Source organism: Physella acuta, unplaced genomic scaffold, assembly GCF_028476545.2.
Source record: "Physella acuta isolate Inbredline_101_S28 unplaced genomic scaffold, ASM2847654v3 ptg000756l, whole genome shotgun sequence".
Taxonomy (NCBI): Eukaryota; Metazoa; Mollusca; class Gastropoda; family Physidae; genus Physella; species Physella acuta.
In genome coordinates this window covers 171,225-194,184 of record NW_026732274.1, presented here as the reverse complement: position 1 = coordinate 194,184, position 22,960 = coordinate 171,225, and the positions used below count along the sequence as shown (strand labels likewise).

General features: G+C 32.8%; 3 protein-coding genes across 4 annotated transcripts; 2 read left to right on the top strand and 1 right to left on the bottom strand.

The window, feature by feature from the left end:
- Positions 1-273: 273 nt before the first annotated feature.
- Positions 274-6,240, top strand: LOC131950345 (serine/threonine-protein phosphatase 6 regulatory ankyrin repeat subunit B-like). Its single transcript, XM_059312447.1, has 5 exons — positions 274-4,213; positions 4,808-4,868; positions 5,340-5,452; positions 5,888-6,009; positions 6,148-6,240. Exons 1-5 carry the CDS (start codon positions 274-276, stop codon positions 6,238-6,240), a joined length of 4,329 nt encoding a protein of 1,442 aa, XP_059168430.1.
- Positions 6,241-6,913: 673 nt separating this feature from the next.
- LOC131950363 (uncharacterized) lies at positions 6,914-9,564 on the top strand. Its single transcript, XM_059312464.1, has 4 exons — positions 6,914-7,021; positions 7,494-7,615; positions 8,172-8,376; positions 8,855-9,564. The coding sequence occupies exons 3-4, from the start codon at positions 8,256-8,258 to the stop codon at positions 9,562-9,564; spliced, it is 831 nt and encodes a 276-aa protein (XP_059168447.1). The 5' UTR covers positions 6,914-7,021; positions 7,494-7,615; positions 8,172-8,255.
- Positions 9,565-11,626: 2,062 nt separating this feature from the next.
- Positions 11,627-22,940, bottom strand: LOC131950340 (uncharacterized). 2 transcript variants are annotated; one of them, XM_059312443.1, is made up of 9 exons: positions 22,866-22,940; positions 21,312-21,450; positions 18,741-18,932; positions 17,874-17,997; positions 16,945-17,226; positions 16,286-16,354; positions 15,840-15,952; positions 15,417-15,614; positions 11,627-13,540 (listed from the first exon to the last, which is right to left on the bottom strand). In XM_059312443.1, exons 3-9 carry the CDS (start codon positions 18,867-18,869, stop codon positions 11,906-11,908), a joined length of 2,550 nt encoding a protein of 849 aa, XP_059168426.1. In that variant the 5' UTR covers positions 18,870-18,932; positions 21,312-21,450; positions 22,866-22,940; the 3' UTR covers positions 11,627-11,905. The 2 variants fall into 2 exon arrangements, with proteins under 2 accessions (XP_059168426.1, XP_059168425.1); XM_059312442.1 differs by lacking the exon at positions 22,866-22,940 and adding an exon at positions 21,929-22,061.
- Positions 22,941-22,960: the final 20 nt, after the last annotated feature.

Here is a 22,960-nt window from a genome sequence, read left to right as displayed (position 1 = left end):
CATAAATTGTCGAATATGACAAATTAAACGTTAACTTTATTCCTTTTTTAGCTAAAATAATTTATAAGCTTTCCTCAGCCTAATTGGTATACTCTAGTTAAGTTATTGTTAGCAATAGCATAATTATGTTATATTTTAAAGTCTGTTGGTGATTTTTACATTTGTATTACTAGAATTGTAATAATTAAAACTTTCAATTTTTCCAGAATGTCGCCTTTTTAAAGATTATTTTGTTCTTGAATCTATTCAATTTTAGAAACTTTCTTCACCAAAATGGATACATCGGATAAACATATTTTACAGGAAATAAGAATAGCTATAAAAGATCACAATTTAGATGATCTTGAACAAGCAATTAAAAAAATAAAAAATGTGAAATCCCTGAATGAAATTCAATGTTTCTTGGTCTCGACAGCAGGTAAAGGTAAATTTGATGTAGTGAGAATATTACTTACACATGGAGTTGATGTAAACAGTAGAAACAACAGAAGTCAGACTGCGTTAATAAAAGCTTCACAATTTGGACGTCTGGGCGTGGTTAAATTACTGCTGGAGTACAAGGCTGATGTGAAGTTGATAGACAGAAAAGACAAGTCGGCCCTGTGTTATTCTGTAAAAAAAGGTTTTGTTGAGATTGTAAAGCTGCTGGTAAAAAATGGCGCAGATGTTAATTATCCATGGTTTACTACACCACTACATGAATCATGTAAAAGTGGCTGTTTTGAACTTGTGGAAATTTTGGTCAAAGCTAAAGCTAATGTGAATTTGATAGACAAAAACACAAAGACAGCCCTATGTTATTCTGTAGAAAATGGTTTTGTTGAGATTGTGAGGCTGCTGGTAGACAATGGCGCAGATGTTAATTATACATCGTTAACTACACCACTACATGAATCGTGTAAAGATGGATGTTTTGAACTTGTAAAAATGTTGGTACAAGCTGGAGCTGATGTGAATAAAACTGATTATCCAGGAGACTCCCCACTGTGTATATCTACTAGAAGGGGTAAAATCGACATAGTACAATTTTTAGTAGAAAATGGTGCGGACGTTAATATAGGTAAATCTCCTCCTCTATTTTATGCTTGTGACGAAGGTTATTTTGAAATTACAAAATCTTTAGTTGAGGCTGGAGCTGATGTGAATTTATTGAATTCAGATGGGGAATCTGTGCTCGGTAAATCTGTTTTTAAAGGACATTTAGATATTGTGGAGTTTTTACTAGAGAAAGGTGCCAATGTCAACTACCCAGGAAGTCCATATTATGGAGAGACAGCCCTTTTGTGTGCTTCAAGGGGAGGTCACTCTAACATTGTAGATTTGTTACTTAAGAAGGGCGCTGATACTAAACAGATTAACATAGAAGGGAATACCGCGTTGAATTTATCAATACTAGGTGCACATGTAAAAACAGTTAAAATTTTAGTACAGAATCAAATTGATAAAGATAAATCAAGTATAAACCAAACAAACAAATTAGGTCGGACTACTTTGATGTTAGCTGCTATGAAAGGTTTTTGCAGTATAGTAAAGGACATAAAAATACACAGCGATCTTTCTATATTTGATATAGATGGTAATACAGCTTTGATGTTAGCGGCCATGAATGGACACTTGGACATTGTAGAGTTACTGTATGACGGTACTGTGGATGTTAACTTTAAAGGACAAAACGCTCTCATGTTAGCAGCTATTGGTGGACATGTTACAGTTGTGGAGTGGCTGATTTCTAAAGGATTTGATGTCAACAAAACAGATCACCATGGTAACACAGCTCTAATGCTGGCTGGTAAACCAGAGGTTGTTGGGGTGTTGTTAAAACATGGAGCAGATGTTAACGTGTGGAACTCTGATGGAAGAAATGCACTGATGGAACTTTCGTCAAAGAATTATTTTACATCTCCGCCTTGTCAGCACTACATCTCAACTAATTTAGAAATTTCACAACAAACAGTTATGAAAAAGTTATTACTGCTGACTAAGGATTTAAATGCAAAAGATAACAGTGGTGAAACAGCTATTATAAAAGTGTTAAAAAACAGCACAGATAATAATTTCATCAATCTAATTTTAGATCACCATCCTGATGTCAATATAGTAGACAATGAAGGTAATGCACCTCTAATGCTAGCTGTACAAAATCAAAGTGTAGGTATCATAACACGAATACTCTCTTGTAAACACGATGTTAATTATAAAAACAATTTGGGTAAAACAGCGCTAATGTTGGCTGTAGAAAGGAAATCATTGGCGAATGTCAAACTACTTCTTGCCAAATATAATGTTAACGTTAATGATGAAGACAATGATGGGAACTCAGCTCTTATGTTGGCTATAAAGATAGAGAAAGATAGTTATTCATTCAATATGCATCAACCAACTGATATAATACAGGAGCTACTTCGTCACGGCGCTGACGTCAACCATGTCAACAACAACAAAACCTCGGTGCTTATGTTGGCAGTACAGAAGGGATTTATACCAGCAGGAATTTATAGGGACATTGACATAGGGGATAGTAAAGGAAAGACGGCGTTAATGTATGCTGTAGAAAGATGGGATAATGACGATGTAGTGAAGCAATTGTTGGAACATCACAAGGCTGATGTTAACGTTGTTGATAATAAAGGAGAAACAGCGCTGATGAAAGTTGTTAAAGAAGGTAGATTAGATAAGGTCAGGATCCTGTTGGAGCATAAAGCTGACATTTACATCCAAGACAAACAAGGTCGGACCGCGTTAATGTGGGCTGCTAAAGCAAAATGTGATAGTGACATTACCAAATTATTACTAAAGACTAAACCATCAGCCCAAAGCTCACACCAGGTCAGCAGTCACATGTCAGCTTTAGATCAAACAGACAATAAAGGAAGAACGGTTTTAATGTGGGCTACTAAATGTGGTGACTTAGAAGTCATGGAATTTTTGTTGGGTAGAAAGATTAGCGTTTCACTGATTGATGCTGCAGTAAAGAATATACTGATAACACAAATAAAACAATATAGATGTTATAAATTATATTTTAACCTAACTGCATCTGGAATCAATCTTTGTATGAACTTTACATCATACTTCCCCAAAATGTGCAAATGCATTTTGTCTAATGCAAAAAACGAAACATATTTTGATCTTGTAGATAAGGATAGTAACACATTATTAATGTTGTATGCAAGACACGTGCGATTTAACAATGACATATTCAATACAACAATCCTTCTTAAAATAAAACAGGATATAAATGCAGTAAACAAATACAAAAAAACAGCTTTAATGATAGCTTTAGAAACTGGAAACAGGTATTTCATGCAACTAATCTGTAAACTTTATAAAGAAGATGATGTTGTGTGTCCTAAAGGTAGAACTTTACTTATGATGGCGGCACAAGCTGGTTTAGTCGACACGGTGAAAGATTTGGTCAGTAAAGGGTCAAAGGTCAACCAGGTTGACAAGAAACAGAGAACAGCACTCATGTATGTTTCATATTTTAAACCCGGACCTTATCAGAATAAAGACAACACATTTGAACTAATAGAATATCTGTTAGTTCAAGATGCGGATGTTAATTTTTCTGATTACAAACATGAAACTATGTTAATAAAACTTTTGAAAAAAAAAGTCGAGGAAAATGTTTTGCCTATCATCGAACATTTGCTAGACAAAAATGCAGAAGCAAATGTCATAGACCGAGATGGCAGGTCTCCACTTATGATAGCTATCATACAATTAGGTCTGATAAATCAACGACGAAACAATGGATTTACGTATAAAAAGATACAACAGCTAACTCATGTAGTGCATATCTTGATAAACAAAGCTGATGACGTCAATACAACAGACAACAAAGGTAACACAGCTTTAATGTTGGCATCTAAATACGGGTTGAACGATGTGGTCCAGATTTTAATAAAGAAAACCGACGGCATCAAAAGGTTCAACAAAAAAGGTCAAACAGCTTATGACCTGGCACTAAAGAATGGACATTACCGTGTCGTACGGACTTTGATAGAAAAAAAAGCTACTGTTAACACTAACGATATTTTAGAATTTGCCTCATTTTTTTCTGGTTTACACAAGTTACATCAAAGATCAGTTTGTTTAAATAACGGAACTCGTGACATCGAATTATGGACAGCTTTTCTCAATGAGTTGGATCTACAGTCATCTTTAGCCACAAATACAGGAGAAAACTCGACAAGTCATATTTACACTTCTGGTGAGTTAAAATATATTAAATCCAAAATAATGATTTGTGTTTCCTTCTTTGTTCTTAATTGTATTATTAAAGAGAAACCGATCCAAAACAATCACGTATGACCTCTCAACCTGTCTTTTTTGATAAACTTCCATATTTTATCCAAGAACGATGTTACAATGTGCAAGTCAGCATTATTATAATTTTTGGTGTTTTTCTCCAAGATGTGATGTAATCCATACGTAGCGATCTAGTCTGACGTGAGTTTTGAATTCAGGACTATTAGCGTTACCGATCATACGCTCAAAAGCCCGACCATTCCATTTTCTAACATATTTTTTCTAATTTTTAGATCAAACTCACACAAATAAAATATAACGAAGCATTCAATTTATGTTTGACTTTCAGTTTTGAGATAGAAAATTACTTTTGTTCTAAAAATGTAAACAATAATGCTGTAACATTTCTGTTTCATTTCAGCACGTTTAACCTGTAGTTTTCAAACCCACTAAAATGTTCGTTTACCAATATCGTTAATAAATACTGTTTTATACTTGGCGTCTTATTATTTTCAAAATACCGCTATAATGAATGAGCATATTATTTACAAACCAGCAGGTTTAAATGATGTTACAAGATACCCGGCTCGCAATCTTGTTCAAGATAGTAACTCAAGGTAAGATTTTTAAAAATTTTCGTGTTGGTTTTGTGAAATCTTTGATTTTTATGGATTGTATTGTAATATGTTGGCAAAACTACATGTATTTTCTTTTTAGTTTTATGGTTTAGAGATTTGGATTTAAATTACGGGAGAAAAATGTCACAAAATATATAGCTATTTGAAATTCCGATTTTGAAAAAGAATTAAAAGAGCAAGATATCAGAAATTGAGCATGTATGCAAATACTTCTAATTTAATATGTTAAATATTACAGGATAATCAATTTCAAAGAACTACTAAACACGATTTACGAGGTATACAACGAAAATTTATATTTCACAATTTAAATTTAAGTACGTAAAATGTTTTGTATCGCCAGTATGTTGTATTATGAAAGCAGAACAGAAATTTACTTATGTACATCTAAATGTATGATATATTTACTGTTTAGCCAGGAGCTGAAATAATTTGTGATGTCCTAAACAGAACAAGAGAACACTTCATAGACGACTGTATTTCTGTAACTAGTCTAATAAGGATGTTGTTTTTAGATATTATAAGACATGGAAAACTAGAGGAACATGTTTCCTTTTATGCAGGTACAGCATTTTTTGTGCTATATAGGCATATATATATATATATATATATATATATATATATATATATATATATATATATATATATATATATGTATATATATATATATATATATATATATATATATATATATATATATATATATATATATATATATATATATATATTCTTTTACATTATCACTAGTAAATTATGTTGCTACTACCTCTGTCAATATTGATGTTGGTAATGTATTATTGAAATGTACGTTAATAATTCTTTTATTTCTAAAAACATATTTTATAGTTTATGTTCTTATAAAATTCGTCGAGCTAAATCACTTTATTAAAGTATAAATGTTTGGGAACAATTGAATTTAATAATCTATTATAGAAATATTTTTCTTAAATACATTGCAATTAAAAAAGTGTAACTATAATGTTCCTATTCTTATGCAGACGCTTTAACAGATCTCTTTAATAAAGCTCAGACAATGCATTCCACCATACAAAGTTTTATTCTAATGACGGGTTTAAGCATCGTTGAATTTTACATGAAATCAAATTTGGCGTTTTCAGAGGTAATTACAATTTGTATTTGCTTAAAGACGCATATTTTATTGTAGAAACAAAAGTGCATTGATAAATATCATACTTCATTATAAATCGGTACAAATTGTTTTATAACTAATCATATTTCTTCTTTGAACTTGACACAGTGTGTTGCAAAGAAAAGAATAGTAAGTATCTTTATCAAAGCTATTAAAGAGTTTATTAACTGCGAGGTACGTCAATGTTTGACCTATTTGTAAGAGAGAGACAAAAGAGTGAGAGAGGACGAGTAGAAATCGTGTAATAAGAATCAAGATTTTACAAAAGCACACAAAAAAGATACTCAGCAAATTTACATTTAATAGACTATATCCTATGGTATATACTTTCATCATTTTAAATTATTTAAAATTAGTTTCATATATTTTAATTAACACCTAATGAAAATGTAGTGCTAATTAAAAAAATAACCTGTACATTTTGTCTGTTTCATACTTTGTTATCTGGCTCAAACATATCACCTTCAAGTTTCAGCTCTAATTAATTTATATTTTAAAGCGTATCTAGAAATTAACGATTTTCTAGTTAATTTTGCATCAATTCACTTGACCTGGTTAATTTTATTCTAAGCAACACATTAATTTATATTTGTCCCGAGTTTTTCGTTGTTGCACACATTATTAGATGTATTATAAAAGTAAAAATACGAAAAATATATCGACCTGAATACAAGTTAATAATTATTAATGTTTTGCAGGTCAATGTGCTTCATCACTTTGTAAAAATGTTAAGTGTTTTAACAAATCTCTCAAAACATTTAGAAAGAGATGAAAGAGAAACTGTTCTGCAGGTTGATTTGTTTGTAATCAGAAGGTTATTTCATTTTATTTAAAAAATACAGTTTTGTTAATATATTTATAATAATATTTTTCCAGGCTATTAAGTATTTACCAGCAACTCATGACATCAATGATCAGATTTTATTAAAGAAAATCAACATTCTGTTGCAAGACAATAAAGAAATTGTCACATTCACAACAGGTAAGCTGACGGAAGAAGTGACTCATTTCGCAGTGACTATAATTTTAAAAAAATTCTATATTGACAGTCCATACATTTCGCCTTTTTAAATTAAACAAAAAATAAACATAAAATGTATTTCAAATATATTTTGACTCACATGGTAGAGGCTACGACTACTAACACGAAAATGCTGAGTTCAGATACTGGGATCGAGACTTTTAATATTTACACAGCCCTTAGAGACACCAGACTCAAGTTTGGTAAAAATGGCGGCAATGTGTGGTATTAGCCAAATTGCCGATGTTGTTGCAAGAGATACACTCTATTTCATCTGCCCCATATGTCTTCAGCACGATCGAGGAAAACAAAATGATGATTGATAATATTTTCTTTAAGTCATTACAGTTTAATTTTATATTTAATTGATAAATCTTGACCTTGTGTAATTAATTTGTAAAAAATAGCAGACATATACGTTGTTTGATTTCAGATGAAATACAATTGGTTGTGAAGAAATTAAAAGAAGCTTGTGTTTATCAGAGAAAAGAAAAGTTTAAATATTTACTGCTGGACCTGACATTATTCTGTGTAAATGACAACAATATTAGTCTGGTAAGTTGAACAAAGACAAGCGCAGCTTACAATCACCTTATGTATTTTGCTCATTACAGTAGTGTAGGATGGGTTTAATAATGAAAATATTTTTTTTTTTTTTGTAAATTGACTGAACAAGTTGCTTATCACTCAACATTCTCATCAAAAAGATAATCTAATAATTGCAGTCAAAAGACATAATTTGATCAAAATATTGTTTTACTTTGTAGCTGTTTAATCAATTAACTAGCAACAAAATATATTTTATTTGAGCAGTACGCAAAAATACAGTTTCTTCATTTTCTTACTTAATCGTATTATTATTCATGCAAAATAATTGTAATTACATTGTTTTCAAAAAAGACATTTAAAACTTACTGTATTCAGTGCACAGAATTTTAAACGTGATCAACATGCGTATTTTTAATTAACAGTATTGTGTAATTTCTGATGATTTTGCATAAACATTACTATGTATTATAAAAGTAACAAATATCATAAAATCACATTTCGATTTATAGGCTATACATAAACGGTTCTAAATCAAATGAAAGCTATCTGTTTTATGTTTCAGATTTGCTCATACATAAGTCTAAAATGTTTACATTATGCACAAACAACACTAAAAGACGAATTGCCTAAGCTGATTAGCAAACTGATGTCAAACATAGAGTTCATGCACAAAATAGCAGGGGATGAAAGGCTTATGGGTGGAAATGGATTTGATAAATCATTAAAAAAAGAAATTAAAAAGAAAAGCAGAGAATGTTTTAAACATGGTATGCTAAATCTAAAATAGTTATCTGATTTGTTGTATTGATGATTGCTTATAGCTAATTATGTATAAAACATCACATTGAAAATTATATAGCCTAATATAAGAACATCTAAAACTCTATATAAAAACATCTTTCTCAAAAATATAGTGTTAAAATAGTATCATACTTTAGTAATGTATTAATGATCTATATTTTTGTGTATATAAACCAACAGTATATAATATGTGCGTTGGTTTCAAGTTTTGTTTCGAAAAAATAATTCAATATTTCTTGCTTTGGATAAATGTAGGCTATAATATTTGTTTAAATGTAATGTAAAATTTAGATTACCTTATTAATATACTTTTTAAAATTTATGCCTGTCTAATATTACTTCTCATTTCCATATACGTCTAAACATCTAGAACGACAAGATTATATTTTAGGTTGTGTAAATTATATATTTATCATGTTAATCTATTTAAACAAAATTAACTAGGAAAAACAAACGAAGAAAAGATGAGTAAATGTCAGCCATCAAGTTCTGGTGATTGTAGCCGTAAAGTCGATTTGATAAGCAAAGATTTAATAAAAGTTGACAAAACAAAACGAAGAAAAGTCACCAAAGAGCAGGCGGCTCAAAGTGGGTCATCAAGTGCCAGTGAAAGCAGCACAAACTCAAGGCGTACTGTAAACTGGTCTATAGAAGAAAAATCTGACCTTCTTGTGATGATCAATGAACAAAGAGACATCATAGAATCAAAGAAAAAAGACAAAGCAACTAGAGCTCATAGACAAGAAGCCTGGAAAAATATCGAATCACAATTTAAAATTCAGCATCCAAAGTTTACCAACCTCAAAACAAAAGGTATTATAGAACAATACCAAAGACTAAAAAGTCAGGTTAAAAAACTGCTGACACAACAAGACGTGTCTACAGTCAGTGGTGAGACCAGCATTGACAAGTCAATAGTGAAACTCATGTGTGAAATATGTCAGGAGGAGTTTAAAGATGTCATCCGTATGTATCAAGATAATGAAGAAATGTCATCAGTAGAGCAAGATAATGGAGATGATGATACTGAAGATAACGCAAACAATGAAGTTGATTTCATAGTTGTCACCAAAAATCAGGAAGATGCTAAAGTAAAAGCATTGGAAATGGCAGGTAGTTACAAATACTATTACAAAATGTTCTGTGTACATTAGCGACAAAATACATATATATATATATATATATATATATATATATATATATATATATATATATATCTATATACATATACAAATATAAATATATATAAATATATATATATATATATATATATATATATATATATATATATATATATATATATATATATATATATATATATATATATATATATATATATATATATAATTTTTGGTTATGTATTTTTTTTTAAATAACGTGTCTTTCTAGAACAACCCGACTATTTGTCGCACCGACTCCCTACAGCAAGGTAAATTAATTGTTAATGAACTTAACAATACAGTTGATGGATAAACAAAACACTAAGTAATTAAATATAAAATTTAGCGTATCATATATTTGTAATAAGTTTTACTACATTAATTTACCTATTAATTATTTTAGACAACAAGTTAACACCCGAACTGCAAACGCTACACCTCGTCTTCATAGAAACATGATGCCTTATGTAAGATCACAAGCAATGAAAAGAAAGCTAGAACAGGAGGAAATCAAATTAAAAAGAGAAAAACAACAAGAGGAACTGAAGTTGGCCAGGGAGAAACAAGCTGAAGAAATGATAATGGCCAGAGAAAAACACGAGATGGAGATGGAAATGTTACGGTTAAAAAAACAATGTCTAGAACGTCAGTTACAACAGCCGGGTAACATATCTGGCATCTTTACATCAACACAAACTGTATTGGATGGTGACGGTGCAAGTTACATGTCTTTACAATGAAAATTAACAATGGTGAATTTTTTGCCTGAATGATAATAAAAAGCATTTACAGTTTAATGAAAACAGTTAACATTTCCTGATTAAATTAAACGAGCCGACCCGCGGTGTATCGTACGCCGCTATTTAGTTGTTTTATCTACTTTTCAGTAATTCATAATTTGTGAATTCGACAGTACCAATGCTGCCACTGAAAATATTTGCTTCAAAACACTAAACCCACCATCCCCCCCCCCCCCCCCGTGAAAGCAGCCTCCTCTTAGTTACCTCCATTAAGTTTAAAAGAGTTTCAAACTGAATTATCTGCATCTATTAGCCGTCACCAAAATAACATTTAGCGTGAACTACAACTCACCTGACCATGTGAGGGGGGGGGGGGGGGTAGCGATAGAGAGGAAGAGAGGGGACTGAAAGGCGCGCGATTGCAGCTTGTTTTCTAACGGCTCCCAGAAGATAATTATATATAGTCTATAGATATTATGAGTTTAGTAACGTCTTATTTTTAATGACAATATAATAAAGGTTTTTAATTTTTACATTTTTAAAAGTCATTAATCTTTACTAAAATAATGTCTTTGTTCCACTGAAAGTACAAAGTTTACAAACACGCTAATTACAATGAACCTATAATTCTCATCCAACTTGTTTTTAAAAATAGTTAAATTTTGGCTATTTTTTCGTCTTTTTTCCACTTGTTTAGTTTTGTTTAACAAAATCACTGAATTGCTAGCTTTATTTTTATTATTTATCTATAATAAAAATAAAAATAAACTTAACGCAAAAAAATATTTTTTAAATATTTTTATTGTGAAACCCAGATTATAGAAACGTGTACTCTCAATAATAGATTTTTAATATAATGGTTGCTTTTTTTAAATTATTAACATTTAGAATATTAATGGTCGATTCAGATAATGTGCATTTATAGTTATACAAATATATTTTAAAGTGATGTATATTATTATATTGTTTATATACTCAAATGATGGCTTTTAAATGTTTGGGTTTTTACTTTTGATTATATGATTTTGTTGGTTTGGTAAGCATATGTACAGTTGATTTATCAAACAGAGAAAAATATATTTTTGAAATAATTTTTCTGTAAAATATATGTATTGAAACAAATAAAACATTGAATTATTTATTTGTACATTTGCTATAAACAATTAAAAGGGTTATAACAAAAATTTCAAAACTTGATTGCAAATTTTAAATTGTAATAACGATATGAGGTGCTGAAATATGTAAAAAAAAAGCTATTTTTTTATAATTAAAAACGATTATCTTCATGTTTCTATGCTATTGCATTATTGCATGTTGTGCTAGTACACAAAGTATTTAGTAAATTATTTCAAGCTCATATGTAGGATTAAGATTTAAACTTGAATAAACGTCTAAAAATAACTTAAAATCCAAATGTTTAGATTTTTTTTAAATCTTCGAATGCATAGTTCGGACTTTACGTATGCTATCTGCTTACATGTAATTCCGTGCTAAATTTTGATTTTTCATGGCGTTGAATGTCTCAGTTTTCCATTTAGCATGTATGCATAAATGTATAAGAATGCCTGTCAATTCTCGTCCAACTTTTCTTTTTATCAAAACAGTTTAACTGCCCCCCATGTCTGCTTGGCGATCATCTTACGGTACCCTAACACCGTTAAGGCAATACGAGCTATCTTTGGTACCGGCTGTGTGTCTGATACACCACAGACACGTCTCACCAGAGATGGTGACACACGGTACAAACATCTGATTGGTGACACCATCCTGTGACACACGTCATGTGGCAGCACATCGATGTAGCAGGAGGCCACGACACCGTCCACCACAATGGTGCCGCTTCTGGTGAAAGGTGCGTACAGACCTCTGTCCACTCTGTACGTGACGTCAGCCACGCTTGACCAGACAAACCCCAGCTCAGATTTCGTTAGAATTTCATCTCCGACTGAGACAGTTTTGGCGGCGACAAAACTTTTCATGTCGTTTTTCTGACAGAGAATTAGATGTTCTGGTGAGATTGTTATTTGATGTGACTCTGTGTGGATGACGACAAATTTCGACACGGTGTTTCCTTGTTTATGTCCGAACATGTAGATCTCATCATAGACAAAACCCTTTTTCTTATCGAATGTAAGTACTTTCATTCCTGGCGACAGATTCTCTACTAACTCTTTCCGTCCGTTTTCAAGGAGGACAGAAGAGCCTTTAGGAAAACAGTTTTTCTCCTCAACGTCTAAAGCAACCAAGTGATCAATGTGACAAATGTCTTTCAATACTTCATGCAAGCACTGGATTAGGTGTCCCACACATTGCACTTGTTTTGTGAATGACTTTCCTAATGTTGAATATGAACCGTGCTCTCTAATTACGGCATCCAGACATTTTTGTAACGATTGGATTTTACTATTGTTTTCTGGCTCCCCAAGCACGCAGTATGTGTTTTTAATTTGCTCTATTATTTTCTCATCTATTGGCTTGTCTTGTTTTAATTGACGTAGGTATGTATACATTTCATCGCAGTTTGTTCGAAAGGTATTATCTTCTGAAAAGCCTTTCTCTATGAGCAAGTTATAACGTGTTTTCTTTGCATGTTCAAATAATCCACTGCTGAAAACTTTGCCTCCTAGTTTGTCAATATAATGAAATAATAAGACTCGCTGTTCTATTTTAACTATTAAGTCTGCCGTTTTGTTTTCAAACAAAACACATCTTTCCCCACATTCTTCTAGAAGATCTTTAAAGAATTTCTCTGATTTTAGCCATTTACTTATTGGTGTGTCACCATTCTCTTTGCATGCATCTCCTTTTGTGATTACAATGATGCCGTAATTAGCAAATACATCTTCGCCCAACATTCTCTTTAGCACTTGTACACATCGTTTTTCTTCAGCAGTTACACGCATTCCGTACGAAAATATAAGAAGTAAGACATGAAAACCTTCAAGACATTTTGCTATAGCTTGACTGAATTCCCTACTTAGAGTAGCAGCAGCTGAAAAAATGCCCGAGCTTGTTACAAAAACCCCTGGCATGTCAACAATAGTTACTTCCCTTCCATTCACCGTTTTTGTATTCACCATCGCATTCTTGGTCACTCCATTCAATTCTCCACCAGCAGGGAAATAACTCTCGTCTAAAATACTGTTTGCGGTTGAGCTTTTGCCGTGCCCTGCTCGTCCCAGTGTAAGAATCCGAGTTGGTATCCCTGTAGGTATTTGTCTGGTATATTTCTGAAAAATTACAATGTATAAACATTGAATCTCACTAATTATTTCTTGATATGTGCATTTGAAAAAAAATATGGAATTACATTTTTCAAAGACAAAAGGTGGGTCCTAATAAACGGATAATTCAAGTTTTACCTAATAATTAATATGAAGTTATTCTATGTAGTTCAATTATATCTAAATTTAAAAAAATAAAAGCTCATATGCTTATTTATACCAATAGTTATTCATGAGCATGTGGTATAAAAGGAGACTACGAATTAGCAGCAATGCGACAAATGCCCAATCGGATGTTAGCCCAAAATGTTAAACGCCTGAAAAACGTATTGAAAAAAATTTTAATAATTAAAATGGTTCAACAATGTTGCGCTTAAAAATTGTAAAATTTAAAGCGAAAACAAATTAATTTCCATTGTTGTTCAAAGTTCTTTCATGTGCATTCAATTGAACAACAATCATAACACTAAAAGCTAGGATTTACCTCATTACGAAAAGAAACACATGTTAATTATTGTAAATGTAATTACAAATTACAATTTAACGCCAATCTTGGTGTTACACTTTTACTTTCTCGCATACGAAATATAGAGAAAATTTTGTAATTGTGCAGAAAGAAATCGAGACTTTTATAAATCTCGACGTTTTACACCTCCCTGAGACGGAAAACCATAGTTTTGCAATCTTGTCCGTATGTCAGTGAGTGTGTGTGTGTGTGTGCGTGTGTGTGTCTGTAAACACAATAACTTGAGTTGTATAAGTTGTAGTTCTGTAACAACTTTTCAGCGATTTCAGATAACCGAAAGTGGAATTTATTCTACTTTGATGTTTCTAAACCCAATAACTTGATTACTATTGCAGATAGATAAATTGAATTCCACACGTAAGTAAAGCATTTAATTTTCTGCGTTCTATCAAATGTTGAGTAAATTCCGTTGATCTGAAGTAGTAATTTACGCTATTTCCGATTTATCAAAAAAGAACACATGTGAATTTATAAAGCACTAATAATATTCCGCACTATAATACACATTTTGTTTGGCGTTCACTTAGTGCGCAATTCTTTTTTTTTTCTACGAGATTCTATTTTCTAAGAGATTCTATTTTAAAAAGTTTAAATAATTAAAAATGGTTTAAACATATTGTCTATATTACGATTGCCATCCTTCGCATGAATATTCGAGAAAGTTTAAGGGAGATCACTCTCGGTTTATTTATTCTCAAATCATGTATCAAGAATCCGTGCTAAAACACTATTTTTCCTGTAAAAACAGTCGAATGTTTTTATTTGATTGATTTTAAATTTTCTAAGACAAACAAATCTTTAAAACATTAACACCTTTTTTTAATGTAAAAATCAATGCAGTTGTACTTGATATTATACAACGGCATAATTGTCTTAGGGCAAACGGCATTCGGGGATGTGAATTTACAGCATTTGTCATAGTTGAGCAAACATCTGTTCGGTCATTGGTAGCATTCGGGCAAACATGCATACGTCGGTCTCACTCCTGATTTTTTTACTCGCAAGAAAAAGCTAGAAATGACATCCCGTTCATTTAGCGAAATCTTTAAAATGCACTTAGCATTGAACAGCTGAATAGTTTAACTAATAACGCAGTGAAATGTTCCATATCATGATGATAAATAGTGTGCTGATCTCACAAAAGAATCAAATGTCTGTGTAGCACTTTAAATGTTGATACGAGATTCTTGTTTTTTGAGTTAGTTTATATTCTATTTAACATTAAAATTTGGAGAAAGCATGGAGAAGAACTATCATTTTGATGAGATACATAATTTTCCTACAAAGTTTCTACACTTGCGAATGCTAGAATGAATAAAACATTGAAGATGCGTAAATAAATAAAAATGTAATTACATTTATGTAATCTTCCACAATTTTTAGAATGTTCTCGTGTTTTTTTACTTTACTTCTAACGTCACCGTGTATGGAAACTAAATCCAGCGTTTTGATGATACTTTTAACACGTAAATTCAAGCGTAATACTTGATCGTAGAGGTCATTCATTGTGCTGTCATCTACAATGAATTTAAATTCTTCCCTTGCCAATACGCTCTGGATAGGATTTTAAATATATAAAAAAATTAATAGTAAAAATGTTAGACCTCTAAATTTTTCTCAACTTAAATATATAAATCATTGTAGGAACTAAACGATATCAGGACTATATTCTCATTTACAATAGGGATATAACAGTTATTTTATAAATACCATTTTACGATTTTCAAATTATTTTAATATTATACTATTTAATTTTAAATGTTACACGTTAATTTATACCTGTAATAGTTGTTTAGCCTTTGGGCAGTCGTAAAATAGTTGGAATAATATGTTATAGAACTCAGTACTTGTAGGGTCGTTTGCAAACGATTCTTTTTCCAAATAGGTTTCACCTTTTTATAAAATTAAAAATAAATGAAATAGTATTTATACAATTAAAATGTAAAAAGTGGTGAACAAAACCAAATTAAAAAAAAAAAGTTTGGTCGTAAAATGTAAAAAAAAAAAATTAAAATATTTGATCACGTTTCCCTAAATATAACCAAAACTGAAATATAAAGTAATTGAAATCTTGTAATTTACGTCCAGAAATTCAATTATAATAATAAAAAAAATACCGAAAACAGTAGGATTTGAACAAGCAATAGAAACTCAAAGAGGTATGATTTTCACAAGGAATAAACAATAAAAAAAGTATTATTTTAAAAAAAGGACTACATGCAGACCTTTATGAAAACTCTTCAACGTGGCTCTAAGTTTGTAGAATGACAACGATGATCTTTCCTCGGGCACATCTGATGAGAAAGTAATCATTGGCACAACCTACTAGTCCTTTTGGATTTTCTCATTATTTCAAAACCTTCTTCTATAAGCTTAGTTTCGTTTTAATTAAACATTATCAAAACAAGCTTTGCAATTAAAAAACGCTCTAATATATATATATATATATATATATATATATATATATATATATATATATATATATATATATATATATATATATATATATATATATATATATATATATAAGAGCGTTTTTTTATGCATATTGAATCCTATTCTATAGAATAATTTGCAGTTTAGCAAAAGTTAATATTAGTCTTTTTTATGGTTCTCAAAATCCTTCAGATTGTACATTTTTCAATATATCCTCATAAAGAAACGTATTCTGAGAATCTACGCTTCTATTTTTAATATTTTCTAAACGAAAGCTTTGTCAAAGATTTACACGCTATTTCTTTTGTCTGATTTTTCTGGAAATGTTATCCATACAACTACTATTACAATACTTGGATATTGTATGAAGTTAAGAGGACCCACTAAATACTAAGATCATAAATTGATATTTGTTGGGGAAAAACAAATTGTGTAATTACTTAACTACCTTCGTTTTCATTTTCCAAGATGTGTTTCATTGTCTTTGTAATGACATAGTCGTCAGTGCTCTCCCATGTATTAGTATTATCAACAAAATCTTTCAGTAACTGAATGGAATCTTTCCACGTCTTCGCATGCTTGAGTCCAATTGTCTTTATTCTACATTCGATATCTTTTTTACCTTGCATTATATTACTTTCATGTATCGTGCAAACCTTCTGGTACAGACTGTTTATCTTGTCGGCATCAAGTTCACCGGATTCACCTCCAAGAATGTTCTTCATAATGACTAATATAAAATTGGACGAGAAATCATTTATTTTGTTATTTTTGTGTTTTAAATTTATAATGAAATGATTCAATGCTTAATTTGTAATTTTTGAATAGATGTCGCATGCTCATCGGCTCATATTATTATGATTCTTATGTATATAAACTAAGCCAAGCAATGTACTTGTTGAAATGTAGATAAAAATTGATGAGTATTCTTATGTATCTTTGTAAAAATGAAAAAAAAATTACCTCATTGGTACTCATTGGACTGACCGGCTGCAAACTTTGAAAGCACATAAGAGTGATTACTACCGTTAGGATAATTTCTATCTTAATTACTGTGCCTTTTCTTTTGAAAATAACAATTTGAAACCATGATCTTTTTATTTGGCTTACATTAAAATAAAATGAATTTGTCATTCTTTGGGGAACGATTCACGTGACACCGAGCCACAGTCTGTTTGGCAGGATTAGAATACACACCAAAATGACAGCTATATCGTTTAAGTTACAGCTCTTTGAGACAGCACATTTGAGCCAATATAAAATTTCACAACGGCAGCGAATTTTTATATTATAAAAGTATATATTTTAATGTCTAATTATCTTGTATCATTGCATCTACCACCTCAATAGCATATTATGCATAATGAATCTAATTACCATCGTCGTTAAAATTTAAGATAACGACAAGCTCGTTGCCGATATCAATCTGTGATACCCAGTGCGTGACGTCGTCCCCAGGTACTGCAGAATCTTTTTCCTCCATGTCCATTGTCCGGCGCTCCTTTAATAGATACACAGATGTATACTTATTTCAATTGTCTATTTTACTATGCGAGCATAATTTGGATAGCAACTTATTATAGATATTTAATTTTGTTAAAAACATATTTTTTTTAAATTATTTTTTGTATACATTTATATATATATATATATATATATATATATATATATATATATATATATATATATGTATGTATATTTTATATGTATCCTCTCTCTCTCTCTCTCTCTCTCTCTCTATATATATATATATATATATATATATATATATATATATATATATATATATATATATATTTTATTTATATTTATATACATATATATATATATATATATATATATATATATATATATATATATATATATATATATATATATATATATATATCTGTCTGTCCGTCTGTCCGTCCGTCCGTCCGTCTGTCTGTCTGTCTGTCTGTCTGTCTGTCTGTCTGTCTGTCTGTCTGTCTGTCTGTCTGTCTGTCTGTCTGTCTGTCTGTCTGTCTGTCTGTCTGTCTGTCTGTCTGTCTGTCTGTCTGTCTGTCTGTCTGTCTGTCTTTCTGTCTTTCTATCTTTCTGTCTTTCTGTCTTTCTGTCTTTCTGTCATTCTGTCTGTCCGTCCGTCCGTCCTTTCGTCCGTCTGTCCGACTGTCCGTCTTTCTGTACATCTGTCCGTCTGTCCGTTAGTCTCTCTTTCTCTCAGTCTCTCTGTGTCTGTCTGTATGCTATTTAATGTAGTATTACCTTGATGAATGTGAGTCTAAAAATAAGTGTTTTGGAATTTGGAGTCTCAAAAAGCTTGAATACATCCCATAAATTGTTATCAATAACGTGGGCAATTCGTTCTTTGAGTGCATATTCTACAGGTATCATCAGAACGTCGCACAGCTGTTCGGGCGTGTCCACAAAAGAATATCGATAACTCGATTCATTTGTCTGTTAATTATCATTGTAAAATAGAATTAATGCAAAACAAAAAAAGTAATGCTGGTTTTGGTCACAATAAACGTTTTTAAAAATGTTATTCACAATAACTTTCACTCCAGCAAATTATTACCATAGTAAGACATTACCCCTTGCAGTGTATCCTCTGAATATTTCATCTCCCCCGCCTAAATGCCTACAGTACGACATTACCAGCAGTCGATTAAACTACCACAGTGAAGCAATTTTTTTCCCACCCCACTATCTAATTATCATAATTTTATTAGAATCTTTATTTGAATAATTTTTGCTTACCTACCCTTGTAAGTTGATAATCCTTGTTTATGAACATCCGTGTATATTACCCAACCCCACCCCCACCCCCCAACACCCCGCCTAAAACATAACCCTACAACTTCCTGCAACATACCTGAAACTCAGAATTTAGCCTGACACTACGAACAAGCCCGTCTCACACCCCACACCAATCACCACACCACACGGTCTCACACCCCACACCAATCACCACACCACACGGTCTCACACCCCACACCAATCACCACAACACACGGTCTCACACCCCACACCAATCACCACACCACACGGTCTCACACCCCACACCAATCACCACAACACACGGTCTCACACCCCACACCAATCACCACACCACACGGTCTCACACCCCACACCAATCACCACACCACACGGTCTCACACCCCACACCAATCACCACAACACACGGTCTCACACCCCACACCAATCACCACACCACACGGTCTCACACCCCACACCAATCACCACACCACACGGTCTCACACCCCACACCAATCACCACAACACACGACCCACAAGGTCTCTCTACCTCGCTGCCCAATACTAATAAAACCAGCCACACCCCACACCAACAAACCACCCGGTCTCACACCCCACACCAATCACCACACCACACCACTCCAATCACCACACCACTCACAAGGTCTCTCTACCTCGCTGCCCAATACTAATAGAACCAGCCACACCCCACACCAACAAACCACCCGGTCTCACACCCCACACCAATCACCACACCACACCACTCCAATCACCACACCACTCACAAGGTCTCTCTACCTCGCTGCCCAATACTAATAGAACCAGCCACACCCCACACCAACAAACCACCCGGTCTCACACCCCACACCAATCACCACACCACACCACTCCAATCACCACACCACTCATAAGGTCTCTCTACCTCGCTGTCCAATACTAATAAAACCCGCCACACCCCACACCAATCACCACACCACACCACCCGGTCTCACACCCCACACCAATCACCACACCACACCACTCACAAGGTCTCTCTACCTCGCTGTCCAATACTAATAAAACCAGCCACACCCCACACCAACAAACCACCCGGTCTCACACCCCACACCAATCACCACACCACACCAATCACCACACCACACCAATCACCACACCACTCACAAGGTCTCTCTACCTCGCTGTCCAATACTAATAAAACCCGCCACACCCCACACCAACAAACCACCCGGTCTCACACCCCACACCAATCACCACACCACACGGCCTCACACCCCACACCAACAAACCATCCGGTCTCACACCCCACACCAATCACCACACCACTCACAAGGTCTCTCTACATCTCTGCCCAATACTAATAGAACCCGCCACACCCCACACCAACAAACCACCCCATCCAAACCCGCAAACCACTCCGTTGAAACCTCACCCGTCTCATTCCTAAAATCTGAACTCACCTCCACACACCCACCCCACTCTCCAAAACACATCACCCACTCTACCTAACACACATACACTAAACTAAACAGATAAATTATATTTTTTTCAACATACTTTAGCAGGTGGGTGTGTGGTATGGACATTGGGGTGGACTGGTGTGTGTATTTGGTGTTTGTGGGGGGGGGGGTGAGTGTGTGTATTACATTATTACTGATTCCACGATAAACTGTTTAGAATGTGCAATTATTGTACAAAAAAAAGTATCGAAAAGAATATTATCGAATAACGAAAAGAATATTATCAAATAACAAAAAGAATATTATCAAATAACGAAAAGAATATTATCAAATAACAAAAAGAATATTATCAAATAACAAAAAGAATATTATCAAATAACAAAAAGAATATTATCGAATAACGAAAAGAATATTAATAAGTAACGAAAAGAATATTATCGAATAACGAAAAGAATATTATCGAATAATGAAAAAATATTTTCAAATAACGGAAAAAATATTATCAAATAACGAATAGAATATTATAGAATATCGAAAAGAATATTATCAAATAAAGAAAAGATTATTTTCAAATAACGAAAAATGAAAGTAAAGCTTGAACACACAAAAAATGTCTTTTCACCTGTAACTTCTTTTCCGCCCCTGTATATTTCCGATTCACGGCATTCCACTGTTTAGCATTAAAATCTTATCCCAGTTCCATCCCAGGTAGGAAGGGCACAATTCGTACTGAGTTTGACATCATCATTCTAATATTCACACTGAAAAGAAAATTAACTAGATTATATCGGTTCTCAATATCCTGTAAAAACAAAAATAAAATTTGTTTTCTAAAATTAAAAATCAATTCAATGAAAAAATCGTAAAAGTAATTTTTTAATAGAAAATAAATAAATGTTGTAAGCCATATATTTATATTTTTTTTTCTCGTTACGTCAACACCCACGTCATCATCAATATAATAAATTCCCCAAAACTATATAAAGTAATATAAAGTTTGATTGGATTACTCCTTGTTATATAAAATTATGAGAACCACATTCTCCACACCACCCATTTCCCCAATCCCTTCCCCCCACAAGCTCTCATAAGCTGAAAGATAAAATAGTAAATGTAAACCACCAAACATTTAACAGTTGAAAAACTGTAGACAAAATGACTACAATAATGCCCTATACACGATACACTTCTTCCTACTTAAATAACGTATAACAGTAATACGAAATAAGCCTACGCTACCTCTTCGGGCCAAGTGTAATATTCCCAAAATGCTAAATCACAATTTGTTACGTCCGCAGGCCATCTTACAAATGTAAGCAATTAGTGCTATATATAAATGGCGACGAGCTGCTCAAACCAGTGGTGTGTTAAAACAGCGAGAACTGCGTAACACACAACTGCGCTGGTTTCTAAAATTAGCGCTATGACGTGTACTCGTCATTTTCCCGAAAAACTGATGGCTTGGGGAATTCCCCTAAATACTAACTTAACCATGCAAAAAGAATAATCGCGTTAGCTGTGTACTGCACAAATAAATATGTTCGTATTTACGAAAGTATATATATATATATATATATAATTATGTCTGTTATCTTATTTACATGAACGTAATTTCCAAATTTGTTATGCTTTCAATAGTTTTTCAACCAAGCCAATATTGATCAGAAGATCGCATGTCTGCCAGTAAAATATTCGACGTGTGGGTGTGTTTCATACCAGTTAGAATTACGTCGTGATGTTTGTTTTAACTTTTTTGTGTCTGACTATTACCTAGAAAAAATTAGTTACAAACAGGGGCGTAGCGAGGGGGGGGGGGGCGGGGGGGGGGGGTGCGGAGCGCACCGGGTGACACATTTTAGGGGGGGTGACACCAAGGCAAAAAATAGCAAAATATATAGAGAAAACTCGAGGGGGGTGCAAATCGAAATTATGAAGGGGGGGGGGTGCAAATCGAAAACTTGAGGGGGGTGCAAAGAGTGCAAATCGAAAGTTTGAGGGGGGGGGGGGTGCAAATCGAAAATTTGAAAGTTTGTCCCTGGGAAGGGTATCTATGCCTCTGGGGGGTGACACCATTAAGTGCCGCACCGGGTGACACCCGACCTTGCTACGCCACTGGTTACAAATGTATAGAAAAAAAATTGTATGATTATTATATGTTTGTTTTTAACATAGTTACCTATCTTTTATCAAGCTTCAGATGCAGTCATCAGGAACGTTAACTAATACTAACAATAATGTGTAACATCTAACCGGAATAGTTTCCCCTTTATC